General features: G+C 35.8%; 1 protein-coding gene and 3 long non-coding RNA genes across 7 annotated transcripts; all 4 read right to left on the reverse strand.

Annotated features, from left to right (window-relative positions):
• Window positions 1–351: 351 nt before the first annotated feature.
• Window positions 352–1,300, reverse strand: LOC116166089. 3 transcript variants are annotated; one of them, XR_004144260.1, is made up of 6 exons: window positions 1,269–1,300; window positions 1,048–1,220; window positions 909–999; window positions 824–855; window positions 603–775; window positions 352–554 (listed from the first exon to the last, which is right to left on the reverse strand). It is a non-coding gene; the product is annotated as an uncharacterized LOC116166089 (long non-coding RNA). The 3 variants fall into 3 exon arrangements; XR_004144259.1 differs by having other exon boundaries at window positions 603–855; XR_004144258.1 differs by having other exon boundaries at window positions 824–999.
• Window positions 1,301–4,127: 2,827 nt separating this feature from the next.
• On the reverse strand, window positions 4,128–5,657 carry LOC116166088 (the record flags this gene model as incomplete). The annotated part of the gene is given in 1 exon segment (XM_031480920.1): window positions 4,128–5,657. A coding segment is annotated over 1 exon segment (255 nt), but the record flags the coding sequence as incomplete, so codon positions are not given.
• Window positions 5,658–5,914: 257 nt separating this feature from the next.
• On the reverse strand, window positions 5,915–16,658 carry LOC116166090. Of its 2 annotated transcripts, XR_004144262.1 has the most exons (4): window positions 16,456–16,658; window positions 16,233–16,407; window positions 6,400–6,535; window positions 5,915–6,101 (listed from the first exon to the last, which is right to left on the reverse strand). It is a non-coding gene; the product is annotated as an uncharacterized LOC116166090 (long non-coding RNA). The 2 variants fall into 2 exon arrangements; XR_004144261.1 differs by lacking the exons at window positions 16,233–16,407; window positions 16,456–16,658 and adding an exon at window positions 6,584–7,064.
• Window positions 16,659–17,261: 603 nt separating this feature from the next.
• LOC116166116 lies at window positions 17,262–18,076 on the reverse strand. Its single transcript, XR_004144268.1, has 3 exons — window positions 17,981–18,076; window positions 17,797–17,932; window positions 17,262–17,496 (listed from the first exon to the last, which is right to left on the reverse strand). It is a non-coding gene; the product is annotated as an uncharacterized LOC116166116 (long non-coding RNA).
• Between the last annotated feature and the right edge of the window lie 4,901 nt (window positions 18,077–22,977).

Here is a 22,977-nt window from a genome sequence, read left to right on the forward strand (position 1 = left end):
ATTTGATTCTTGATACTTGATACTTGATACTTGATACTTGATACTTGATACTTGATACTTGATACTTGATACTTGATACTTGATACATGATACTTGATACTTGATACTTGATACTTGATACTTGATACTTGATACTTGATACTTGATACTTGATACTTGATACTTGATACTTGATACTTGATACTTGATACTTGATACTTGATACTTGATACTTGATACTTGATACTTGATACTTGATACTTGATACTTGATACTTGATACTTGATACTGATACTTGATACTTGATACTTGATACTTGATACTTGATACTTGATACTTGATACTTGATACTTGATACTTGATACTTGATACTTGATACTTGATACTTGATACTTGATACTTGATACTTGATACTTGATACTTGATACTTGATACTTGATACTTGATACTTGATACTTGATACTTGATACTTGACCTTATCTACCAATTAGGGTACTTCTCGGACAGCATCGGGATCATTCCATGGTCTTATTCCCTCCATTTCCAAAAAATCTGTGACAATCCAAGTGAGTTAACTAAACAATAATCATCAGAAGCAATAATGGTGGAAGTATTTGACGCACCCTGTATTCCATGCCAATGTGGTGGTGACCAACTGAATTTTAAATTGAGAATCTCATATGAAAACGCGTTGACCTTATCTACCAATTAGGGTACTTCTCGGACAGCACCGGGATCATTCCATGGCCTTACTCCCTCCATTTCCAAAAAATCGGTGACAATCCACGTGAGTTAACTAAACAATAATCATCAGAAGCAATAATGGTGGAAGTATTTGACGCACCCTGTATTCCATGCCAATGTGGTGGTGACCAACTGAATTTTTTTAAATTGAGAATCTCATATGAAAACGCGTTGACCTTATCTACCAATTAGGGTACTTCTCGGACAGCACCGGGATCATTCCATGGCCTTACTCCCTCCATTTCCAAAAAATCGGTGACAATCCACGTGAGTTAACTAAACAATAATCATCAGAAGCAATAATGGTGGAAGTATTTGACGCACCCTGTATTCCATGCCAATGTGGTGGTGACCAACTGAATATTAAATTGAGAATCTCATATGAAAACGCGTTGACCTTATCTACCAATTAGGGTACTTCTCGGACAGCATCGGGATCATTCCATGGTCTTATTCCCTCCATTTCCAAAAAATCGGTGACAATCCAAGTGAGTTAACTAAACAATAATTCATCATAAGAAATAATGGTGGAAGTATGACGCCACCCTGTATTCCATGCCAATGTGGTGGTGACCAAGCGAATTTTAAATGAGAATCTCATATTGAAAACGCGTTGACCATTATCTACAAAGGGGTACTTCTCGGACAGCACCGGGATCATTCCATGGCCTTACTCCCTCCATTTCCAAGAAAATCGGCGACAATCCAAGTGTTTGAGTTATAATACCAAACTTTAATTTTTTAAATGTAGTTATAGTTGGCTTTTGAACATTATGGTTGTTAAAAAGACAAAATTTTTCTCTTTATAATCGATATAAGGCTTGCTAATCTTATCCTGTTCATATCAAGGAATTACCAATACCATGACCAAATTTAAATGTGTCGTTAAAAAAATTCCTAAACTGAACATGTTTTTTTACACCCCATGATGAAATTTGAGGATTCATGCGAAACTACAAACATGCTTAGATTGAAGTTTAGTAGTGTGGATTAGTGTTGAGTATTATTGTTTATTTGTTCTGTTTTTGACTTGTTATGTTATATACACGTTTCCATGTAAACCTTTTTTGACAATTTGTAAGTGTTTTACCACCTGCTAACATGAACATGAATAAATAAATAAAATAAAAAATGTACTTTAATAAATAAACGCCCCTTGCAGTAATTTTCGTATTATTGAGAGGTAAGTAAACTGAGTTGGCCTGGAAAAAATATCTAGTGAGATAGGTACCTTTCATTTACGGACGAAAATTGGGCAAGCAATGTTACCTATCTTCCATTTGCTACCAAATGAATTCAAGATGATGTAGGATAGGTTAGATTTGGAAAACGACGTAATTTAAACTGGTTTCAACACAACGGTGCCCCGCTGCACAAACTAACTGCAAGTTAAATATTATAATAGACAGTAAATTAAGAAGAACAAAAATGTTCCCATGGCCAAAATCTGTTCTTACTACTCTTAATAATAGCAAAAAGTTCTTATCGTGTTTATGTCTAACTAAAAACAATAACCTTATATCATTTGTAACAGAAAAAAATGCACTTTTTAAAAAAGTCACGCCAACTATGATACCATCTAAAAAAATGAAGTTTTGCGTTATTAGCTAGGAAAAATTATAAAAGAAGAATAAATATTAAGTAAAATGTATCTTATAAGCGGAAACAAATATACAATTTTTTGCTTCTTTGCATATTTCTGTATTTCTAATACTAAACCGAATCTACAACAGTTAAATGAAAAATCGCTAAATCTGTTTTTTCGCTCATATCTAGTAAACTGCTGAATTTTTAAAAAAAAAGCAAAAGCAGTATCTTGAATAAAGCTGTTTAAAACTACAACTCGTCCTCATTAACCGAATCCCCTATGCTTACGGTTTCCGAGATCCTAATGGTTTAAAATGAAAAAAAAACTCACCCTGTTATGAGAAATCCCATATGAAAACGCGATGACCTTATCTACCTAATTAGGTACTTTCTGCGGAAAGCACCGGGATCATTCCATGGCTTTACCCCCTCCATTTCCAAAAAATCGGTGACAACCCAAGTGAGTTAACTAAACAAAAATCATCAGAAGCAGTAAAGGTGGAAGTATTTGACGCACCCTGTGTTCCATGCCAATGTGGTGGTGACCAACTGCATTTTAAATTGAGAATCTCATATGAAAACGCGTTGACCTTATCTACCAAGTAGGGTACTTCTCGGACAGCACCGGGATCATTCCATGGCCTTGCCCCCTCCATTTCCAAAAATTCGGTGACAATCCAAGTGAAACTTGAAACTGAAACTTGAAACTTTGACATATGCCTGTCGTCGCCGCCTCTCCCAGGATTTAGTAAACTGTCGAGAGGATGCGTCTCTGGTAGGCACTATCAGGGACGTTTCACCACTACTTTGTTGCCATCGCGCTGGGCCGCGACATATGCTAAACAATGTGGAGTTTGTGGATTGGGGGGGCGGATAACTGGGTGTTATCCAACCCGAACGGGTACGGCCACAGCTTCGCCACTGGTATATCTGCCTTAGAGGGAACTCTGCTTTCTAGTGATACCTTCTTCTCCAGGCGTTCATTTGTTTCCGATGTTCCTATCCTTTGGTATCGTTCCCTTCCCTGTTTTCCCCCCTGTTCTTCCCCTTTTTAATGTCCTCTCCCTGCGTTATTTTCTGTCGTCCCCTCTTCCTCCTCCTCTTGGCTACTTGTGCTTATGTGTGATTCCCCCCACCTCCAGTATTCTTCTGTTTTCTTTCTTCATTTGATGCTTGTCTCTGCTCCACTCTTCCCTTCTTCTCATGAGAATCCCCGAGGCCGTTATCGTTTGGTCTATGGTGGTGTCCCATGTGAAGCAGAGTCGACCTACCTTCCATTCCGAGGCACATATTTTCTTGGCAGTCCGTAGGATATGGTATATGTCCCCAGTATCTCATCTGCCTCCTCTCTTCAGTCTTCTGGTGATCGTCTTTCCCTCTAGTAATTGCCTTATATTCTTTCTTGTAAGGTTACTGTTTTCCATCAGTATCCTAAATGCCTTCCGCTCCGGCCTCCTCAAAGTTCGTCTGTTACTTCTTGTTAGAACTGAAGTGTTAACTCCGTATAAGATTGTCGGTGCTATGATCGTGTTGTAAATCATCATTTTCAAGCTGGCCGGTATTTTCTTCTCTCGTATGAAGTTCCGAATTCCATGTGTGATTCTGAATGCGTTGGTTATTCTGTCTTTCACACTGTTGTGCTTGCTAAGTGTGCTGCTTATGTACGCTCCCAGATATTTAATCTTGTGCTTCATAGTTATCTCCTTCCCGGCTATTGCGATCTTGTCTCTTTCTTTGTACTGGGTGTTGCTTCGTAGGTCTCTTATCATTATCATCATGTAGCTCTTTTCGTTGTTTATTTATGAGGCGACCATTTCCAGGTATACCTCGCTGGTTTGGACGAAGTCCTCAATGTCTTCTAACTTATTCGCGATTACGAGTAGGTTGTCCGCGTACGCCAGTAGTGTCGGTAGTTGTAATTGGTCGCTTGTGCTGGATATACTCTCGCTTTTTTCTTCAAATTTCTCTACCTCAATGCCTCGGCACTTCTTTATTACGATTGCCGTACCCCTGCTGGTTCTCTCCTTCTTCCCTCCATCTATCCACCAGTCGTAGTTCCTTGTCGCAGCCATCCCACTTGCTAGTTTGGTTTCCTGTAGACTGGCTACATCTATTCCTTGTTTCCTTAATTAATCGTCAATTAGCTGCCTTTTCCTTGGGTCGCTTGCCCCTTGCACATTCAACGTGGTTACCCTCATGCTGCTGTCTCCTTCTATATCTTGGCTCCTATCCTGGTTTTATCTTCTCCTCTGCGAGGCACTCTTTCCGGATACCATACTAAGACTGTATTCGTTAGGGGCAGCGGCTCCTCTCGCTTCTTCGTATTCGCCTAACACTCGCGTTCGTCGGTATTCCTCCTCTTCCTCTTCTACCTCCCTATCAAGTTTTCTGCCCGCATCACGCTATCATAGTGGTTCCGGGCATTGCTACTCCCTAATCTGTATGCTAAGTGGCAGTGACCTGTGGCTCCCGTTGTTGCTCTTGGTTCTATAACATGCTTCCCTCTCCTTCCTCGTAATCCGCTATCTCACTGTTGTACGTACTGGCCGCCGCCACCAGTGACTCGTATCCTCCCCAGAATCCCTGCTTTCTGTGGTCCCTGAGGTATGCTTCGATATTTTCCTCCATATTGGCATATTGTTCATACCGGGTTCTAGTTTCACTACGTTTCCTATCAACTGTGGGGGAAATCTTCCAGGTTTTCCCTGATGGAATGTGATGTTAATTTCCTGTGAGGTTCTGATGTCACTGGGAATCCCCTCAGTTGATGCCCAATCGCTCCAAACAGGCAGTCTCCATCCTTATTTATCCTGACGCACTCGAGGATGTTCCCGTTTGTGGGTACTTCTCGGACAGCACCGGGATCATTCCATGGCCTTACCCCCTAAATTTCCAAGAAATGGGCGACAATCCAAGTGTTTGAGATATAATACAAACTTAAATTTTTAAAATGGTAGTTATAGTTGGCTTTGATATTTTTAAAAAGGACAAATCTTTCTCTTTATAATGATATAAGTCTTGCTAATCTTATTTCTGTTCATATCAAGGAATTACCGAATACCATACCAAATTTAAATGTGTCGTTAAAAATTCCTAACTGAACATGCTTTTTACACCCTGGATGAATTTGGGGATCATGCGAAACTTACAAACATGTTAGATGTAAGTTAGTAGTGTGATTTAGTGTTAATGTATTATTGTTTGTTTCTTCCATTTTTGACTTATGTTATACACACTTTTACATGTAAACCTTTTTTGACAATTGTAAGTGCTTTGCACCCTAACATGAACATGAATAAATAAATAAATAAATAAATGTACTTTAATAAATAAACGCCCTGCAGTAATTTTCGTATTATTGAGAGGTAAGTAAACTGAGTTGGCCATGGAAAACAATATCTAGTGAGATAGGTACCTTTCATTTACGACGAAAATTGGGCAAGCCAATGTTACCTATCTTCATTTTCTACCAAATGAATTTCAAGATATATAGATTGGGTTAGATTTGGAAAAATGACGTAATTTAAACTGGTTTCAACACAACGGTGCCCCGCTGCACAACTAACTGCAAGTTAAATACTATAATAGACACTAATTAAGAGAACAAAAATGTTTCCCATGGCAAAATCTGTTCTTACTACTCTTAATAATACAAAAAGTTCTTTATCATGTTTATTGTCTAAGTAAGTACAATGAACCTTATACCATTGTAAACAGAAAAAAATGCACTTTTTAAAAATGTCACCGCCAACTATGATTACCATCTAAAAAAATGTAAGTTTGCGTTATAGCTAGAAAATTATAAAAGAAGAATAAATATTAATAAATGTATCTTATTAAGCGGAAACAAATATACAATTTTTGTTCTTTGCATATTTCTGTATTTCTAATACTAACGATTCTACAACAGTTAAATGAAAAATCTCTAAATCTGTTTTTCGCTCATATCTAGTAAACTGTGAATTTTAAAAAAAAACAAAAGCATATCTTGAATAAGCTCTTAAAACTACAACTCTTTCCTCATTTAACCGAATCCCTATGTCTTACGGTTTCCGAGATCCTAATGTTTAAAATGAAAAAAAAACTCACCCTGTTATGAGAATCCCATATGAAAACGCGATGACTTTATCTACCAATTAGGGTACTTCTCGGGACAGCACCGGGATCATTCCATGGCCTTACCCCCTCCATTTCCAAAAAATCGGTGACAATCCAAGTGAGTTAACTAAACAAAAATCATCAGAAGCAATAAAGGTGGAAGTATTTGACGCACCCTGTTTTCCATGGCAATGTGGTGTTGGTGGTGGTTTAATTAGGAACCCCAAGTGAAAACGTAGTGACATTTTCTGACAAATAGAAACCACTAAATTACACCCCTGTATTATGTTCTAGAATGGTGTTGGCTATCTCCAATTTTAATTAGAAATCACACAAGACCGTTTGTACTTCTCGAACAGTATTGCGATTATTCTACGGCCTCTGTCTCAAAGATGTCGTTGACAATTGAAGTGGATTGACTCTAAAAAAATCCACCATCAGAGGTATAAGACGGATCCATGTATTTCGTTCCAAAAATATTTGCCAATCCTCTACTACCTTCCAAAATTAAGATTTACGTATGGGGGCGGTTTTTGATTTAATTATTCGCAAGACACTGGATGAGAATACTGCATGCACCACTCTATCGTTCGTAAAAGTAATCAAAACTTACCCTGTCCACGTGGAAGAAACGCTCTTCATACTAACGAAATATGTACAACCGCACTCACTGGCGACTCATTCGCAAATGATTTTCGTTTAAGAATAAATAAAATTATAACCGCGATATAGATAAACAGATGCAGGTTACATCACCGCGTGCATCACCTTTCCTATTTCAACAAAAAACGACTTGCCTGATATCGAACGCAGAAAGACTTTTCTTATAAGGACACGAACTTTCAAGATTGAACCACTACAACCGATTTCCAAAGAACAAGGAAACTTTTGATGTAGTGGTTCAAATTTTCTTGTATATAGAAGCCAAACAGACCAAAGAAGTTTAAAATGAAAAAAAATCACCCTGTCTAGATACTAAACGTACATAGAATTTCGTTATGCAGGCTTTGTTGAGAAATTTTCCTTCGTTAAATAAAGTTCATAATTCTAACTAAACTCTAAACAGTATCAAAATCATGTGAGATGCCACCGACTAGCTTTATTCTTTACAAAGTTTTTTACCTTTTTAAACGAATTTTTAATGGAAACCTCTCCTGAAATCTGAAATATGATTACAAAATTCCTCGATTTACTTGACAATAAAAACTGAACGCGTTACGTTTACTTTGGGGAAAAGGAACAAAATTACATTGAGATAAGTACACGGTAAGCTCAGACAAAGTAGAGGTCGGTTGAGACGAATTTCGGGGGTGAGGGGGGTGTGAATTACATTAATTTTTAGCCAACATTTGAAGTTAAATTGATTTTTAGTAAAATGGGACCAGAGAAAATATTAGATATCAAAACAGGCTTTCGCAGAAAACAACGGAGCTATAAGCAAAGAGTAACTTATTCTTTGCTATAAGCTACAAGCAAATGTAATACGAAAACGAGTGTGTAATCAAACGTTAATCAAGGAGTGGACGAAATAAAAAAAATTAGTTTTCGAACTTGCGACCTTTTTCAGCTCAATAAGGATGCTTTCTACCAATCTGTAACAGACAACAACACAAACAAACAAATAAAAGGGGTAGTAAATAGCGTGACACATAAAATATTTCTTAAGCAATGCTAACGTCTGGCACGAAGGCTATCGGATATACCTAAAAACTGTAATTAATACTCAATAAGAATGAATAAATCGAATGACTTCACACTAGTAAAAGCAAAATTTTGATCAACCACGGATTATCCTTACTGTCGTCGAAGTAGGGAAGCATAGACGTGACGTTAAATGCAAGAAAAGTCAATCAAAACTTACCCTCTCCACGTGGAAGAAACCGCGCTTCATACTAACGGAATATGTACAAGCGCACTCACGGGCGACTCATTCGCAAATGATTTGCGTTTAAGAATAAATAAAATTATAACCGCGATATAGATAAACAGATGCAGGTTACATCACCACGTGCATCATTATCCTTGCATACAGGGTGACCTTTTCTATTTCAACGAAAAACGACTTGCCTGATATCGAACGCAGAAAGACTTTTCTTATAAGGACAAGAACTTTCAAGATTGAACCACTACAACAATTAACCGATTTCCAAAGAAAAGAGAAACTTTTGATGTAGTGGTTCAAATTTTCTTGTATATAGAGAAGCCAAAAAGACCAAAGAGGTTTTTTCTCGGTCGATTTCGGACAAACCATTTTTTCGACAAAATGTATAGATCCAGAATTTTTAAGAATGGACGACATCAAAAGATATAGTCAAAAATCCCATTTCTTTTCACAAACTTTCAGTCGTCCGCTTCAGTGTAAGAGAAGAACTGACTATAAAAACACATGTCGAAAGGCTGACCTGTGTTTTTATTACGCCCAAATTTGAATTTACGTACTACGCTCAAAGCAATTAATGCGGTCATTATTCATAACTGTTAAATGTGAACAATTGAAGGAACATTTTTTGAACAGCCCTCGGAATGATTTTTATTAAATTCAATATCTTCATAAAAGGCAGTTTCCCTTCTCCTAAAGTTTTGAAAGGAAACGTACCCTAAATTTATCAGATTTATCGGTGATTATGAATAATTGCCGCATTAATTATAATTTCACCGTAACATATGGAGGCACACAAAAATGATTTGTATTATACGGTTTTTATTTAGACGAGGGGGACTTTTGATGCAATCACCTAATCTCGAAAGTTCTTGATGTTTTGGGTTCTACCATTATTTAAATCCACACAGCATAATCAATTATACTAAAAAGATGCACAAACAACCCTTCCCTTCCCAAATATCAGTAAAACTCCATCCCGTTTAAAAATTCGTAATTTTTATGAAAATTCTTTCCTACCTACGATGCAGTATTAGATTGAAGGGGTTGTAAATGTTGTAGCAAATCAAATATTTATATTTCCTTAATCAATTATATTAAAAAGATCTACTAGCAACCCTTCAGTTACCAAGCACAAGTAAAATCTCGTCCCGTATTAGAAATTCGTAAGTTTTAAGAACATTCGCTCGTACCTACGTAGCAGTATGCGATTGAAGGGGTTGCAAATTTTGTGGTAAGTCAAATATTTATATTTCCTTAATCAATTACATATACTAAAAAGATCTACAAGCAACCCTCCAGTTGCCAAGTACAAGTAAAATCCCATCCCGTTTAAAAATTCGTAATTTTTATGAAAACACTACTACCCACGTAGCACTTATCCCCCAAATGATTAATTAATATAGTGAATTTTTCGACATCCGAATATGACATATTATGGACCATTGCATCATACATTGCCCTAAATGCGGGGAATTTCTCAGGACTACCATCGAACTTCATTAAATTTACATCCCGTAATGATAATTCTTTCTTCACAGGTGTCGTAATAGATACCGAGGGTTGAGTATCACCTAACGGTCTACTATATTCACCAGCGAATACTAATATTTCATAATAAATACCATCAAAGCTGGATTCTAATTGAACGACATCAGTATTGAATTCTTTATGTTTATTAGATAATAGAAATAATTTGTCCAAAACCGCCGTGAAATCATCGCGTCCTTTCTTTAACCCTCACCTTAAATTGCACTAAACTTTGAGGTAATTGTTTTGTTAATGCATATAAGCAGTCTTGCAATTTGCGCCATAAACGCTCCTTGTAACCCGTATATTTCATAAATAGAGCCTTATCTTCCTCGCTAGGCGAAGCCATTTGCCTTATATTATAAATGAAATATGTAAAATTATCGATAACTGCAAATTATTCGTTCTGGATCGTGAATACCCAGCCGATGTCACAACTGAACTATATAGATAACATACGGTTCCTTCAAAAGGAGTTGTAAGATGTACGAATTCAAAAAGATTGTACACAATAGGTAATAATTAAAATTAAGAATTGGGATATGAACTAACACACCTCAATTATTTCGTTGCAATTTACAATCAATTAAATCAAATCAATCCTTATTCATATATCGTATAATTATTCGTTATTCCCCAAAATCCGTTTTAAGCTAAGAAACCACGCTCTGCTACCAATTTTATGTTTGTAACCAAATTTTCCCGTTCGTTCGTTAATGGTAAATTAGGTAAATAAATATTGGGACAGCGTCACTTACCGGTGAATTTACTTGTTCTATTCTCGGCGGCACCGCACTCACTCGTGGTTTCGCTATCTTCCCGTGACGCTTTTTCAGAAGGAGGGAAAAACGGAATTGAACGAACTTTATTTTATTTACCATATTTCCAAAACCTACCTACGTAGCAGTATTCGTTGAAGGGGTTGCAAATTTTGTGGTAGGTCAAATATTTACATTTCCTTAATCAATTAAATTAAAAACATCTACAAGCAACCCTCCAGTGGCCAAGTATAAGTAAAATCTCGTCCCGTATTAGAAATTCCTAAGTTTTAAGAAAATTCGCTCCTACCTTCGTTACAGTATTCGATTGAAAGGGTTGTAAATTTTGTGGTAAGTCAAATATTTATATTTCCTTAATCAATTATATTAAAAAGATCTACAAGCAACCCTCCAGTTACCAAGTATAAGTAAAATCTCGTCCCGTAATAGAAATTCGTAAGTTTTAAGAAAATTCGCTCTTACCTACGTTGCAGTATTCGATTGAAGGGGTTGTAAATTTTGTGGTAAGTCAAATATTTATATTTCCTTAATCAATTAAATTAAAAAGATCTACAAGCAACCCTACAGTTGCCAACTATAAGTAAAGTCTCGTCCCGTATTAAAAATTCGTAAGTTTTATGAAAATTGGCTCCTACCTACGTTGCAGTATTCGATTGAAGGGGTTGTAAATTTTGTGGTAAGTCAAATATTTATATTTCCTTAATCAATTAAATTAAAAAGGTCTACAAGCAACCCCTCATTTGCCAAGTATAAGTAAAATCTCGTCCCCTAGAAATTCGTAAGTTTAATGAAAATTCGGTCCTACCTAAGTTGCAGTATTCGATTGAAGGGATTGTACATTTTGTGGTCGGTCAAATATTTACATTTCCTTAATGAATTAAATTAAAAAGAACTACAAGCAACCCCTCATTTGCCAAGTATAAGTAAAATCTCGTCCCCTAGAAATTCGTAAGTTTAATGAAAATTCGGTCCTACCTAAGTTGCAGTATTCGATTGAAGGGGTTGTACATTTTGTGGTCGGTCAAATATTTACATTTCCTTAATGAATTAAATTAAAATGAACTACAAGCAACCCCTCAGTTGCCAAGTTTAAGTAAAATCTCGTCCCGTATTAGAAATTCGTAAGTTTTAAGAAAATTCGGTCCTACCTAAGTTGCAGTATTCGATTGAAGGGGTTGTAAATTTTGTGGTCGGTCAAAAATTTATATTTCCTTAATGAATTAAATTATAAAGAACTACAAGCAACCCCTCAGTTGCCAAGTATAAGTAAAATCTCGTCCCGTATTAGAAATTCGTAAGTTTTAAGAAAATTCGGTCCTACCTAAGTTGCAGTATTCGATTGAAGGGGTTGTAAATTTTGTGGTCGGTCAAATATTTATATTTCCTTAATGAATTAAATTAAAAAGAACTACAAGCAACCCCTCATTTGCCAAGTATAAGTAAAATCTCGTCCCCTATTAGAAATTCGTATGTTTTATGAAAATTCGCTCCTACCTAAGTTGCAGTATTCGATTGAAGGGGTTGTAAATTTTGTGGTCGGTCAAATATTTATATTTCCTTAATGAATTAAATTAAAAAGAACTACAAGCAACCCCTCAGTTGCCAAGTATAAGTAAAATCTCGTCCCGTATTAGAAATTCGTAAGTTTTAAGAAAATTCGGTCCTACCTAAGTTGCAGTATTCGATTGAAGGGGTTGTAAATTTTGTGGTCGGTCAAATATTTATATTTCCTTAATGAATTAAATTAAAATGAACTGCAAGCAACCCCTCAGTTGCCAAGTATAAGTAAAATCTCGTCCCGTATTAGAAATTCGTAAGTTTTAAGAAAATTCGGTCCAACCTAAGTTGCAGTATTCGATTGAAGGGGTTGTAAATTATGTGGTGAGTCAAATATTTATATTTCCTTAATGAATTTAATTAAAAAGAACTACAACCAACCCCTCATTTGCCAAGTATAAGTAAAATCTAGTCCCCTATTAGAAATTCGTAAGTTTTATGAAATTTCGCTCCTACCTAAGTTGCAGTATTCGATTGAAGGGGTTGTAAATTTTGTGGTCGGTCGAATATTTATATTTCCTTAATGAATTAAATTATAAAGAACTACAAGCAACCCCTCATTTGCCAAGTATAAGTAAAATCTCGTCCCGTATTAGAAATTCGTAAGTTTTAAGAAAATTCGGTCCTACCTAAGTTGCAGTATTCGATTGAAGGGGTTGTAAATTTTGTGGTAAGTCAAATAGTTATATTTCCTTAATGAATTAAATTAAAATGAACTACAAGCAACCCCTCAGTTGCCAAGTATAAGTAAAATCTCGTCCCCTATTAGAAATTCGTAAGTTTTATGAAAATTCGCTCCTACCTAAGTTGCAGTATTCGATTGAAGGGGTTGTAAATTTTGTGGTCGGTCGAATATTTATATTTCCTTAATGAATTAAATTAAAAAGAACTACAAGCAACCCCTCATTTGCCAAGTATAAGTAAAATCTCGTCCCCTATTAGAAATTCGTATGTTTTATGAAAATTCGCTCCTACCTAAGTTGCAGTATTCGATTGAAGGGGTTGTAAATTTTGTGGTCGGTCAAATATTTATATTTCCTTAATGAATTAAATTAAAAAGAACTACAAGCAACCCCTCAGTTGCCAAGTATAAGTAAAATCTCGTCCCGTATTAGAAATTCGTAAGTTTAATGAAAATTCGCTCCTACCTAAGTTGCAGTATTCGATTGAAGGGGTTGTAAATTTTGTGGTAAGTCAAATATTTATATTTCCTTAATGAATTAAATTAAAAAGAACTACAAGCAACCCCTCATTTGCCAAGTATAAGTAAAATCTCGTCCCCTAGAAATTCGTAAGTTTTATGAAAATTCGCTCCTACCTAAGTTGCAGTATTCGATTGAAGGGGTTGTAAATTTTGTGGTAAGTCAAATAGTTATATTTCCTTAATGAATTAAATTATAAAGAACTACAAGCAATCCCTCATTTGCCAAGTATAAGTAAAATCTCCTCCCCTATTAGAAATTCGTAAGTTTTATGAAAATTCGCTCCTACCTAAGTTGCAGTATTCGATTGAAGGGGTTGTAAATTTTGTGGTAAGTCAAATAGTTATATTTCCTTAATGAGGAATCAATACGTGTCTACGATTACACCGGACACTACTAGCAAGGAAGTGTGGAAAAAGGTTGGAGCCGTATCAGGTAAAATTGGTTGCAATAGTCTGGCCTTCTTGCGAGATTCAGAGGGACAAATCACAAATAAACCAGAGGATATATCGGATATCATAGCAACCCAATTTTACCAAGTTAGTAGCTCCAAAAATTATGCGGATACATTTCTTCACACTAAACAACATAAAGAATCCATTCCTATTATTTTTGATACTAACGAAAACTTAAATTATAATACTCCGTTTACCTTAGAAGAGTTGAATATCGCTATCCGTAACACCAAGTTATGTTCACCGGGAGAAGACGAAATCCACAACCAGATGTTTCATCACTGTACTCCTGAAATGCAACAAAGTATATTAAATTTCTTTAATAATTGTTGGAATGAACATACTTACCCCTCGGAATGGAAACAGGCCGTTGTCATTCCTATACCGAAACCTGGAAAAGATCCGTTGCTGGCACAAAGTTATCGCCCAATTAGTTTAACGTCTTGCTTGGGAAAACTGCTAGAGAAAATGGTTAATGTGCGGCTGCAAACATTTCTTGAAGATAATAATATATACGTACCTTATCAAACGGGTTTTCGGAAGGGACGGGCAACGGCTGACCATTTGGTCAAATTGACCGATAGAATTCTGAGTGCATTTGACAGTGGTGAACACCTGCTTGCGGTTTTCTTTGATATAAAGGGCGCTTACGACATGACTTGGTGATATGGAATATTGCAGAATATGTATAAATACAATCTTCGAGGGAAGTTACCAAAATTTATACAATCCTTTCTAGAGAACAGAAAGTTTGTTGTAAGAATCGGTGACATCCACTCAAAAGAGTATGTTTTAGAAAATGGTGTGCCGCAGGGGTCAACACTTAGCTGTTCCCTGTTTGGCATCGCCATAAACGAAATAGCTAAAGGTGTTGAGGGGATGATTGATAAATGCTTGTATGTTGATGATTTAATGGTTTGTTGTTCTGGTAAGACGGTCGGTGCAATAACTCGAAGTCTACAAGTGGCCATAAACAAAATCTGTAGTAACGCCAATGCGGTCGGGTTTGTGCTGTCGGAGGAAAAGACAAAGGCTGTCCACTTTTGCCGACTCCGTAGACCGCACTATGATCCTGTGCTACTAATGAATGATCGTGTAATCAGTGTTGTTCAGGAAGTCAAGTTTCTCGGGCTTACCTTTGACAGGGAATTACGGTGGTCAAAGCATTTAAATAATGTTACTGCTACATGTAGAAAATCGCTGAACATCATCAGAGTTCTCGCTCATCATAGGTGGGGAGCTCACCCTAAGACCCTACTGGATATATATAAGGCTCTCATCCTATCAAGGATGGATTATGGATGTGCAGTGCAGCGTACTCTACGTGTGGCAATAATGCTTTGCTTGGGGAACTTGATAAGATTCAGAACCTGGCTATTCGATATTCTTTGGGAGCATATCCAAAAAGTCCAGTTCCATCGCTCTACGTCGAGGCAAATATTCCCCCTCTAGCTCTTCGCCGGAAACAGATTGTTGCAAACTACTATATAAAAGTAAGGTTAGATGATAAACATCCAAATTTTAGATCTCTTACTGATGCGACTACCATTGCTCGTCTATACAGATGTAGATCGTTAGGTGTTAGGGCTAGAGAGGTATTAAACCACCTCCAATTGGAGAATATTGACTTCACGAGTATGTCATCTACTGCACGGCGTGGACTTGTGAAAAGTAAAATCTATGAGCGGTGGAGTGAGCAGTGGTCGGAGTCTGATACGGCTTTGAAAAGGATCAAACCTAGTCTGGATCCGCTATTCTATATCGACGTTAGACGTTTGAACTTGATCAGGCTGTACAGACTCCGTCTGGGGCATACTGCTCTCACTCAGGGGTATTTGTTGGCAGGTGAAGAACGGCCATTATGCGAACAATGTGGTGTTAATTTAACACCACATCACATTATTTCTATTTGTCCGCAGTATATGAATGTACGTGTGATATTTAATATAAACCCGATATGGGAAAATAACTTCAAAAATGAAGAGCAATGTAAAAATACTCTCGCGTTCATCCAACAAATTGGCATTGCAAACCATCTGTGATATTTTTAAATTTTTGTCTTTATGTATATTTGTGTAGTAAATAAGTAAATGTAATCACGCCTGTCTTGTGTTGTGTGTTCAGAAACTGTGATATTATAGTACCTTAGTGTAAGTATAAAGGCTAATGGCCATAGATGCCGAAGCCTCAGGTGGGGTTTTAGTGGGTATACCCAGATAATGGGAGAGTCCCACACTACTCCGGACTTCTATCCGGAGTGTGCGTAATGCATTTCCCCACCTGTCAAAAAAAAAAAAAAAAAAAAANACCGGGATCACTCCATGGCCTTACCCCCTCCATTTCCAAAAAATCGGTGACAATCCAAGTGAGTTAACTAAACAAAAATCATCAGAAGCAATAAAGGTGGAAGTATTTGACGCACCCTGTGTTCCATGCCAATCTGGTGTTGACCATCTGCACTTTATGTTGAGAATCTCATAAATGAAAAAGCGATGACATCATCTACCAATTAGGGTACTTCTCGGACAGCACCGGGATCACTCCATGGCCTTACCCCTTCCATTTCCAAGAAATCGGTGACAATCCAAGTGAGTTAACTAATCAAAAATCATCAGAAGCAATAAAGGTGGAAGTATTTGACGCACCCTGTGTTCCATGCCAATCTGGTGTTGACCATCTGCACTTTATGTTGAGAATCTCATAAATGAAAAAGCGATGACCTCATCTACCAATTAGGGTACTTCCCGGACAGCACCGGTATCATTCCATGACCTTACCCCCTAAATTTCCAAGAAATGGGCGACCATCCAAGTGTTTGAGATATAATACAAACTTTAATTTTTTTAAATGGTAGTTATAGATGGCTTTTATATTTTTAAAAAGGACAAATTTTTCTCTTTATAATGATATAAGGCTTGCTAATCTTATTCCTGTTCATATTAAGGAATTACCGAATCCAAATTTAAATGTGTCGTTAAAAAATTCCTAACTGAACATGCTTTTTACACCCTGGATGAATTTGAGGATCATGCGAAACTTACAAACATGTTAGATGTAAGTTAGTAGTGTGATTTAGTGTTGATGTATTATTGTTTATTTGTTATGTTTTTGACTTGTTATGTTATATACACTTTTCCATGTAAACCTTTTTTGACAATTGTAAGTGCTTTACACCCTAACATGAACATGAATAAATAAATAATTAAATAAATGTACTTTAATAAATAAACGCCCTGCAGTAATTTTCGTATTATTGAGAGGTAAGTAAACTGAGTTGGCCATGGAAAACAATATCTAGTGAGATAGGTACCTTTCATTTACGACGAAAATTGGGCAAGCCAATGTTACCTATCTTCATTTTCTACCAAATGAATTTCAAGATATGTAGGATGGGTTAGATTTGGAAAAACGACGTAATTTAAACTGGTTTCAACACAACGGTGCCCCGCTGCACAACTAACTGCAAGTTAAATATTATAATAGACAGTAATTAAGAGAACAAAAATGTTTCCCATGGCAAAATCTGTTCTTACTACTCTTAATAATACAAAAAGTTCTTTATCATGTTTATTGTCTAAGTAAGTACAATGAACCTTATACCATTGTAAACAGAAAAAAATGCACTTTTTAAAAATGTCACCGCCAACTATGATTACCATCTAAAAAAATGTAAGTTTGCGTTATAGCTAGAAAATTATAAAAGAAGAATAAATATTAATAAATGTATCTTATTAAGCGGAAACAAATATACAATTTTTGTTCTTTGCATATTTCTGTATTTCTAATACTAACGATTCTACAACAGTTAAATGAAAAATCTCTAAATCTGTTTTTCGCTCATATCTAGTAAACTGTGAATTTTAAAAAAAAAAACAAAAGCATATCTTGAATAAGCTCTTAAAACTACAACTCTTTCCTCATTTAACCGAATCCCTATGTCTTACGGTTTCCGAGATCCTAATGTTTAAAATGAAAAAAAAACTCACCCTGTTATGAGAATCCCATATGAAAACGCGATGACTTTATCTACCAATTAGGGTACTTCTCGGGACAGCACCGGGATCATTCCATGGCCTTACCCCCTCCATTTCCAAAAAATCGGTGACAATCCAAGTGAGTTAACTAAACAAAAATCATCAGAAGCAATAAAGGTGGAAGTATTTGACGCACCCTGTTTTCCATGGCAATGTGGTGTTGGTGGTGGTTTAATTAGGAACCCCAAGTGAAAACGTAGTGACATTTTCTGACAAATAGAAACCACTAAATTACCCCCCTGTATTATGTTCTAGAATGGTGTTGGCTATCTCCAATTTTAATTAGAAATCACACAAGAACGTTTGTACTTCTCGAACAGTATTGCGATTATTCTACGGCCTCTGTCTCAAAGATGTCGTTGACAATTGAAGTGGATTGACTCTAAAAAAATCCACCATCAGAGGTATAAGACGGATCCATGTATTTCGTTCCAAAAATATTTGCCAATCCTCTACTACCTTCCAAAATTAAGATTTACGTATGGGGGCGGTTTTTGATTTAATTATTCGCAAGACACTGGATGAGAGTACTGCATGCACCACTCTATCGTTCGTAAAAGTAATCAAAACTTACCCTGTCCACGTGGAAGAAACGCGCTTCATACTAACGAAATATGTACAACCGCACTCACTGGCGACTCATTCGCAAATGATTTTCGTTTAAGAATAAATAAAATTATAACCGCGATATAGATAAACAGATGCAGGTTACATCACCGCGTGCATCATTATCCTTGCATACAGGGTGACGCACCTTTCCTATTTCAACAAAAAACGACTTGCCTGATATCGAACGCAGAAAGACTTTTCTTGTAAGGACACGAACTTTCAAGATTGAACCACTACAACCGATTTCCAAAGAACAAGGAAACTTTTGATGTAGTGGTTCAAATTTTCTTGTATAGAGAAGCCAAACAGACCAAAGAAGTTTAAAATGAAAAAAAACTCACCCTGTCTAGATACTAAACGTACATAGAATTTCGTTATGCAGGCTTTGTTGAGAAATTTTCCTTCGTTAAATAAAGTTCATAATTCTAACTAAACTCTAAACAGTATCAAAATCATGTGAGATGCCACCGACTAGCTTTATTCTTTACAAAGTTTTTTACCTTTTTAAACGAATTTTTAATGGAAACCTCCCCTGAAATCTGAAATATGATTACAAAATTCCTCGATTTACTTGACAATAAAAACTGAACGTGTTACGTCTACTTTGGGGAAAAGGAACAATATTATATTGAGATAAGTACACGGTAAGCTTAGACAAAGTAGAGGTCGATTGAGACGAATTTCGGGGGTGAGGGGGGTGTGAATTACATTAATTTTTAGCCAAAATTTGAAGTTGAATTGATTTTTAGTAAAATGGGACCAGAGAAAATGTTAGATATCAAAACAGGCTTTCGCAGAAAACAACGGAGTTATAAGCTACAAGCAAATGTAATACGAAAACGACTATGTAATCAAACGTTAATCAAGGAGTTGACGGAATAAATAAAATTAGTTTTCGAACTTGCGACCTTTTTGAGCTCAATAAGCATGCTTTCTACCACTCTGTAACAGACAACAACACAAACTAACAAATAAAAGGGGTAGTGAATAACGACACATAAAATATTTTATAAGCAATGCTAACGTTTGACACGAAGGCTATGGGATATAAAAACTGTAATTAATACTCAATAAGAATCAATAATTCGAATGACTTCACACTAGTAAAAGCAAAATTTTGATCAACCACGGATTATCCTTACTATCGTCGAGATAGAAAAGCATAGACGTGACGTTAAATGCAAGAAAAGTCAATCAAAACTTACCCTGTCCACGTGGAAGAAACCGCGCTTCATACTAACGGAATATGTACAACCGCACTCACGGGCGACTCATTCGCAAATGATTTGCGTTTAAGAATAAATAAAAGTAAAACCGCGATATAGATAAACAGATGCAGGTTACATCACCGCGTGCATCATTATCCTTGCATACAGGGTGACCTTTTCTATTTCAACGAAAAACGACATGCCTGATATCGAACGCAGAAAGATTTTCTTATAAGGACAAGAACTTTTAAGATTGAACCACTACAACCGATTTCCAAAGCAAAAAGAAACTTTTGATGTAGTGGTTCAAATTTTCTTGTATAGAGAAGCCAAAAAGACCAAAGAGGTTTTTTCTCGGTCGATTTCGGACAAACCATTTTTTCGACAAAATGTATAGATCCAGAATTTTTAAGAATGGACGACAACAAAAGATATAGTCAAAAATCTCATTTCTTTTCACAAACTTTCAGTCGTCCGCTTCAGTGTAAGAGAAGAACTTACTATAAAAACACATGTCGAAAAGCTGACCTGTGTTTTTATTACGCCCAAATTTGAATTTACGTACTACGCTCAAAGCAATTAATGCGGCCATTATTCATAACTGTTAAATGTGAATAATTGAAGGAAAATTTGTAATATTTATGAAAATTCGCTCATAATTACGTAGCAGTAATCGAATGAAGGGGTTGTAAATTTTGTGGTAAGTCAAATAGATATATTTCCTTAATGAATTAAATTAAAAAGAACTACAAGCAACCCCTCATTTGCCAAGTATAAGTAAAATCTCGTCCCCTATTAGAAATTCGTATGTTTTATGAAAAAACCCTCCTACCTAAGTTGCAGTATTCGATTGAAGTGGTTGTAAATTTTGTGGTCGGTAAAATATTTATATTTCCTTAATGAATTAAATTAAAAAGATCTACAAGCAACCCTTCAGTTGCCAAGTATAAGTAAAATCTCGTCCCATAGAAATTAGTAAGTTTTATGAAAAAACGCTCCTACCTAAGTAGCAGTATTCGATTGAAGGGGTTGTAAATTATGTGGTGAGTCAAATATTTATATTTCCTTAATGAATTAAATTAAAAAGAACTACAAGCAACCCCTCATTTGCCAAGTATAAGTAAAATCTCGTCCCGTATTAGAAATTCGTAAGTTTTAAGAAAATTCGGTCCTACCTAAGTTGCAGTATTCGATTGAAGGGGTTGTAAATTTTGTGGTCGGTCAAATATTTATATTTCCTTAATGAATTAAATTAAAAAGAACTACAAGCAACCCCTCATTTGCCAAGTATAAGTAAAATCTCGTCCCCTATTAGAAATTCGTAAGTTTTAATGAAAATTCGCTCCTACCTAAGTTGCAGTATTCGATTGAAGGGGTTGTAAATTTTGTGGTAAGTCAAATAGTTATATTTCCTTAATGAATTAAATTAAAATGACTACAAGCAACCCTCAGGTGCCAAGTATAAGTAAAATCTCGTCCCGTATTTGAATTCGTAAGTTTTAATGCAAATTCGCTCCCACCTAGTTGCAGTATCGTTTGAAGGGGTTCTAAATTTTGTGGTAGGTCAAATATTTATATTTCCTTAATGAATTAAATTAAAAAGATCTAAAAGCAACCCTTCAGTTGCCAAGTATAAGTAAAATCTCGTCCCTATTAGAAATTCCTAAGTTTAAGAAAATTCGCTCCTACCTAGTTGCAGTTTCCTTGAAGGGTTGATTGAAGGGGTATGTAAATTTTGTGGTAAGCAATATCAAATAGTTATATTTCCTTAATGAATTAAATTAAAAAGAACTACAAGCAACCCTTCATTTGCCAAGTATATATAAGTAAGAAAATCGCTCGTACCTACGTTGCCTATTAGAAATTCGTTAGTTTTATGATAATTCGCTCCTACCTAAGTTGCAGTATTCGATTGAAGGGGTTGTAAATTATGTGGTGAGTCAAATATTTATATTTCCTTAATGAATTAAATTAAAAAGAACTACAAGCAACCCCTCATTTGCCAAGTATAAGTAAAATCTCGTCCCCTATTAGAAATTCGTATGTTTTATGAAAAAACGCTCCTACCTAAGTTACAGTATTCGATTGAAGGGGTTGTAAATTTTGTGGTAAGTCAAATAGTTATATTTCCTTAATGAATTAAATTAAAATGAACTACAAGCAACCCCTCATTTGCCAAGTATAAGTAAAATCTCGTCCCCTAGAAATTCGTAAGTATTTGTGAAAAAACGCTCCTACCTAAGTAGCAGTATTCGATTGAAGGGGTTGTAAATTTTGTGGTCGGTCAAATATTTATATTTCCTTAATGAATTAAATTAAAAAGATCTACAAGTAACCCCTCATTTGCCAAGTATAAGTAAAATCTCGTCCCCTAGAAATTCGTAAGTTTAATGAAAATTCGGTCCTACCTAAGTAGCAGTATTCGATTGAAGGGGTTGTAAATTTTGTGGTCGGTCCAATATTTATATTTCCTTAATGAATTAAATTAAAACTACAAGTAACCCTTCAGTTTCCAAGTATAAGTAAAATCTCGTCCCCTATTAGAAATTCGTAAGTTTAATGAAAATAAATTCAGTCCTACATAAGTTGCAGTATTCGATTGAAGGGGTTGTAAATTTTGTGGTCGGTCAAATATTTATATTTCCTTAATGAATTAAATTAAAAAGAACTACAAGCAACCCCTCATTTGCCAAGTATAAGTAAAATCTCGTCCCCTATTAGAAATTCGTATGTTTTATGAAAATTCCCTCCTACCTAAGTTGCAGTATTCGATTGAAGTGGTTGTAAATTTTGTGGTCGGTAAAATATTTATATTTCCTTAATGAATTAAATTAAAAAGATCTACAAGCAACCCTTCAGTTGCCAAGTATAAGTAAAATCTCGTCCCATAGAAATTAGTAAGTTTTATGAAAAAACGCTCCTACCTAAGTAGCAGTATTCGATTGAAGGGGTTGTAAATTATGTGGTGAGTCAAATATTTATATTTCCTTAATGAATTAAATTAAAAAGAACTACAAGCAACCCCTCATTTGCCAAGTATAGTAAAATCTCGTCCCCTATTAGAAATTCGTAAGTTTTATGAAAATTCGCTCCTACCTAAGTTGCAGTATTCGATTGAAGGGGTTGTAAATTTTGTGGTGAGTCAAATATTTATATTTCCTTAATGAATTAAATTAAAAAGACTACAAGCAACCCCTCATTTGCCAAGTATAAGTAAAATCTCGTCCCCTATTAGAAATTCGTAAGTTTTATGAAAATTCGGTCCCACCTAAGTTGCAGTATTCGATTGAAGGGGTTGTAAATTTTGTGGTGGTCA

Source organism: Photinus pyralis, unplaced genomic scaffold (genome assembly GCF_008802855.1).
Source record: "Photinus pyralis isolate 1611_PpyrPB1 unplaced genomic scaffold, Ppyr1.3 Ppyr1.4_LG3a, whole genome shotgun sequence".
In the NCBI taxonomy this organism is placed as follows: Eukaryota; Metazoa; Arthropoda; class Insecta; order Coleoptera; family Lampyridae; genus Photinus; species Photinus pyralis.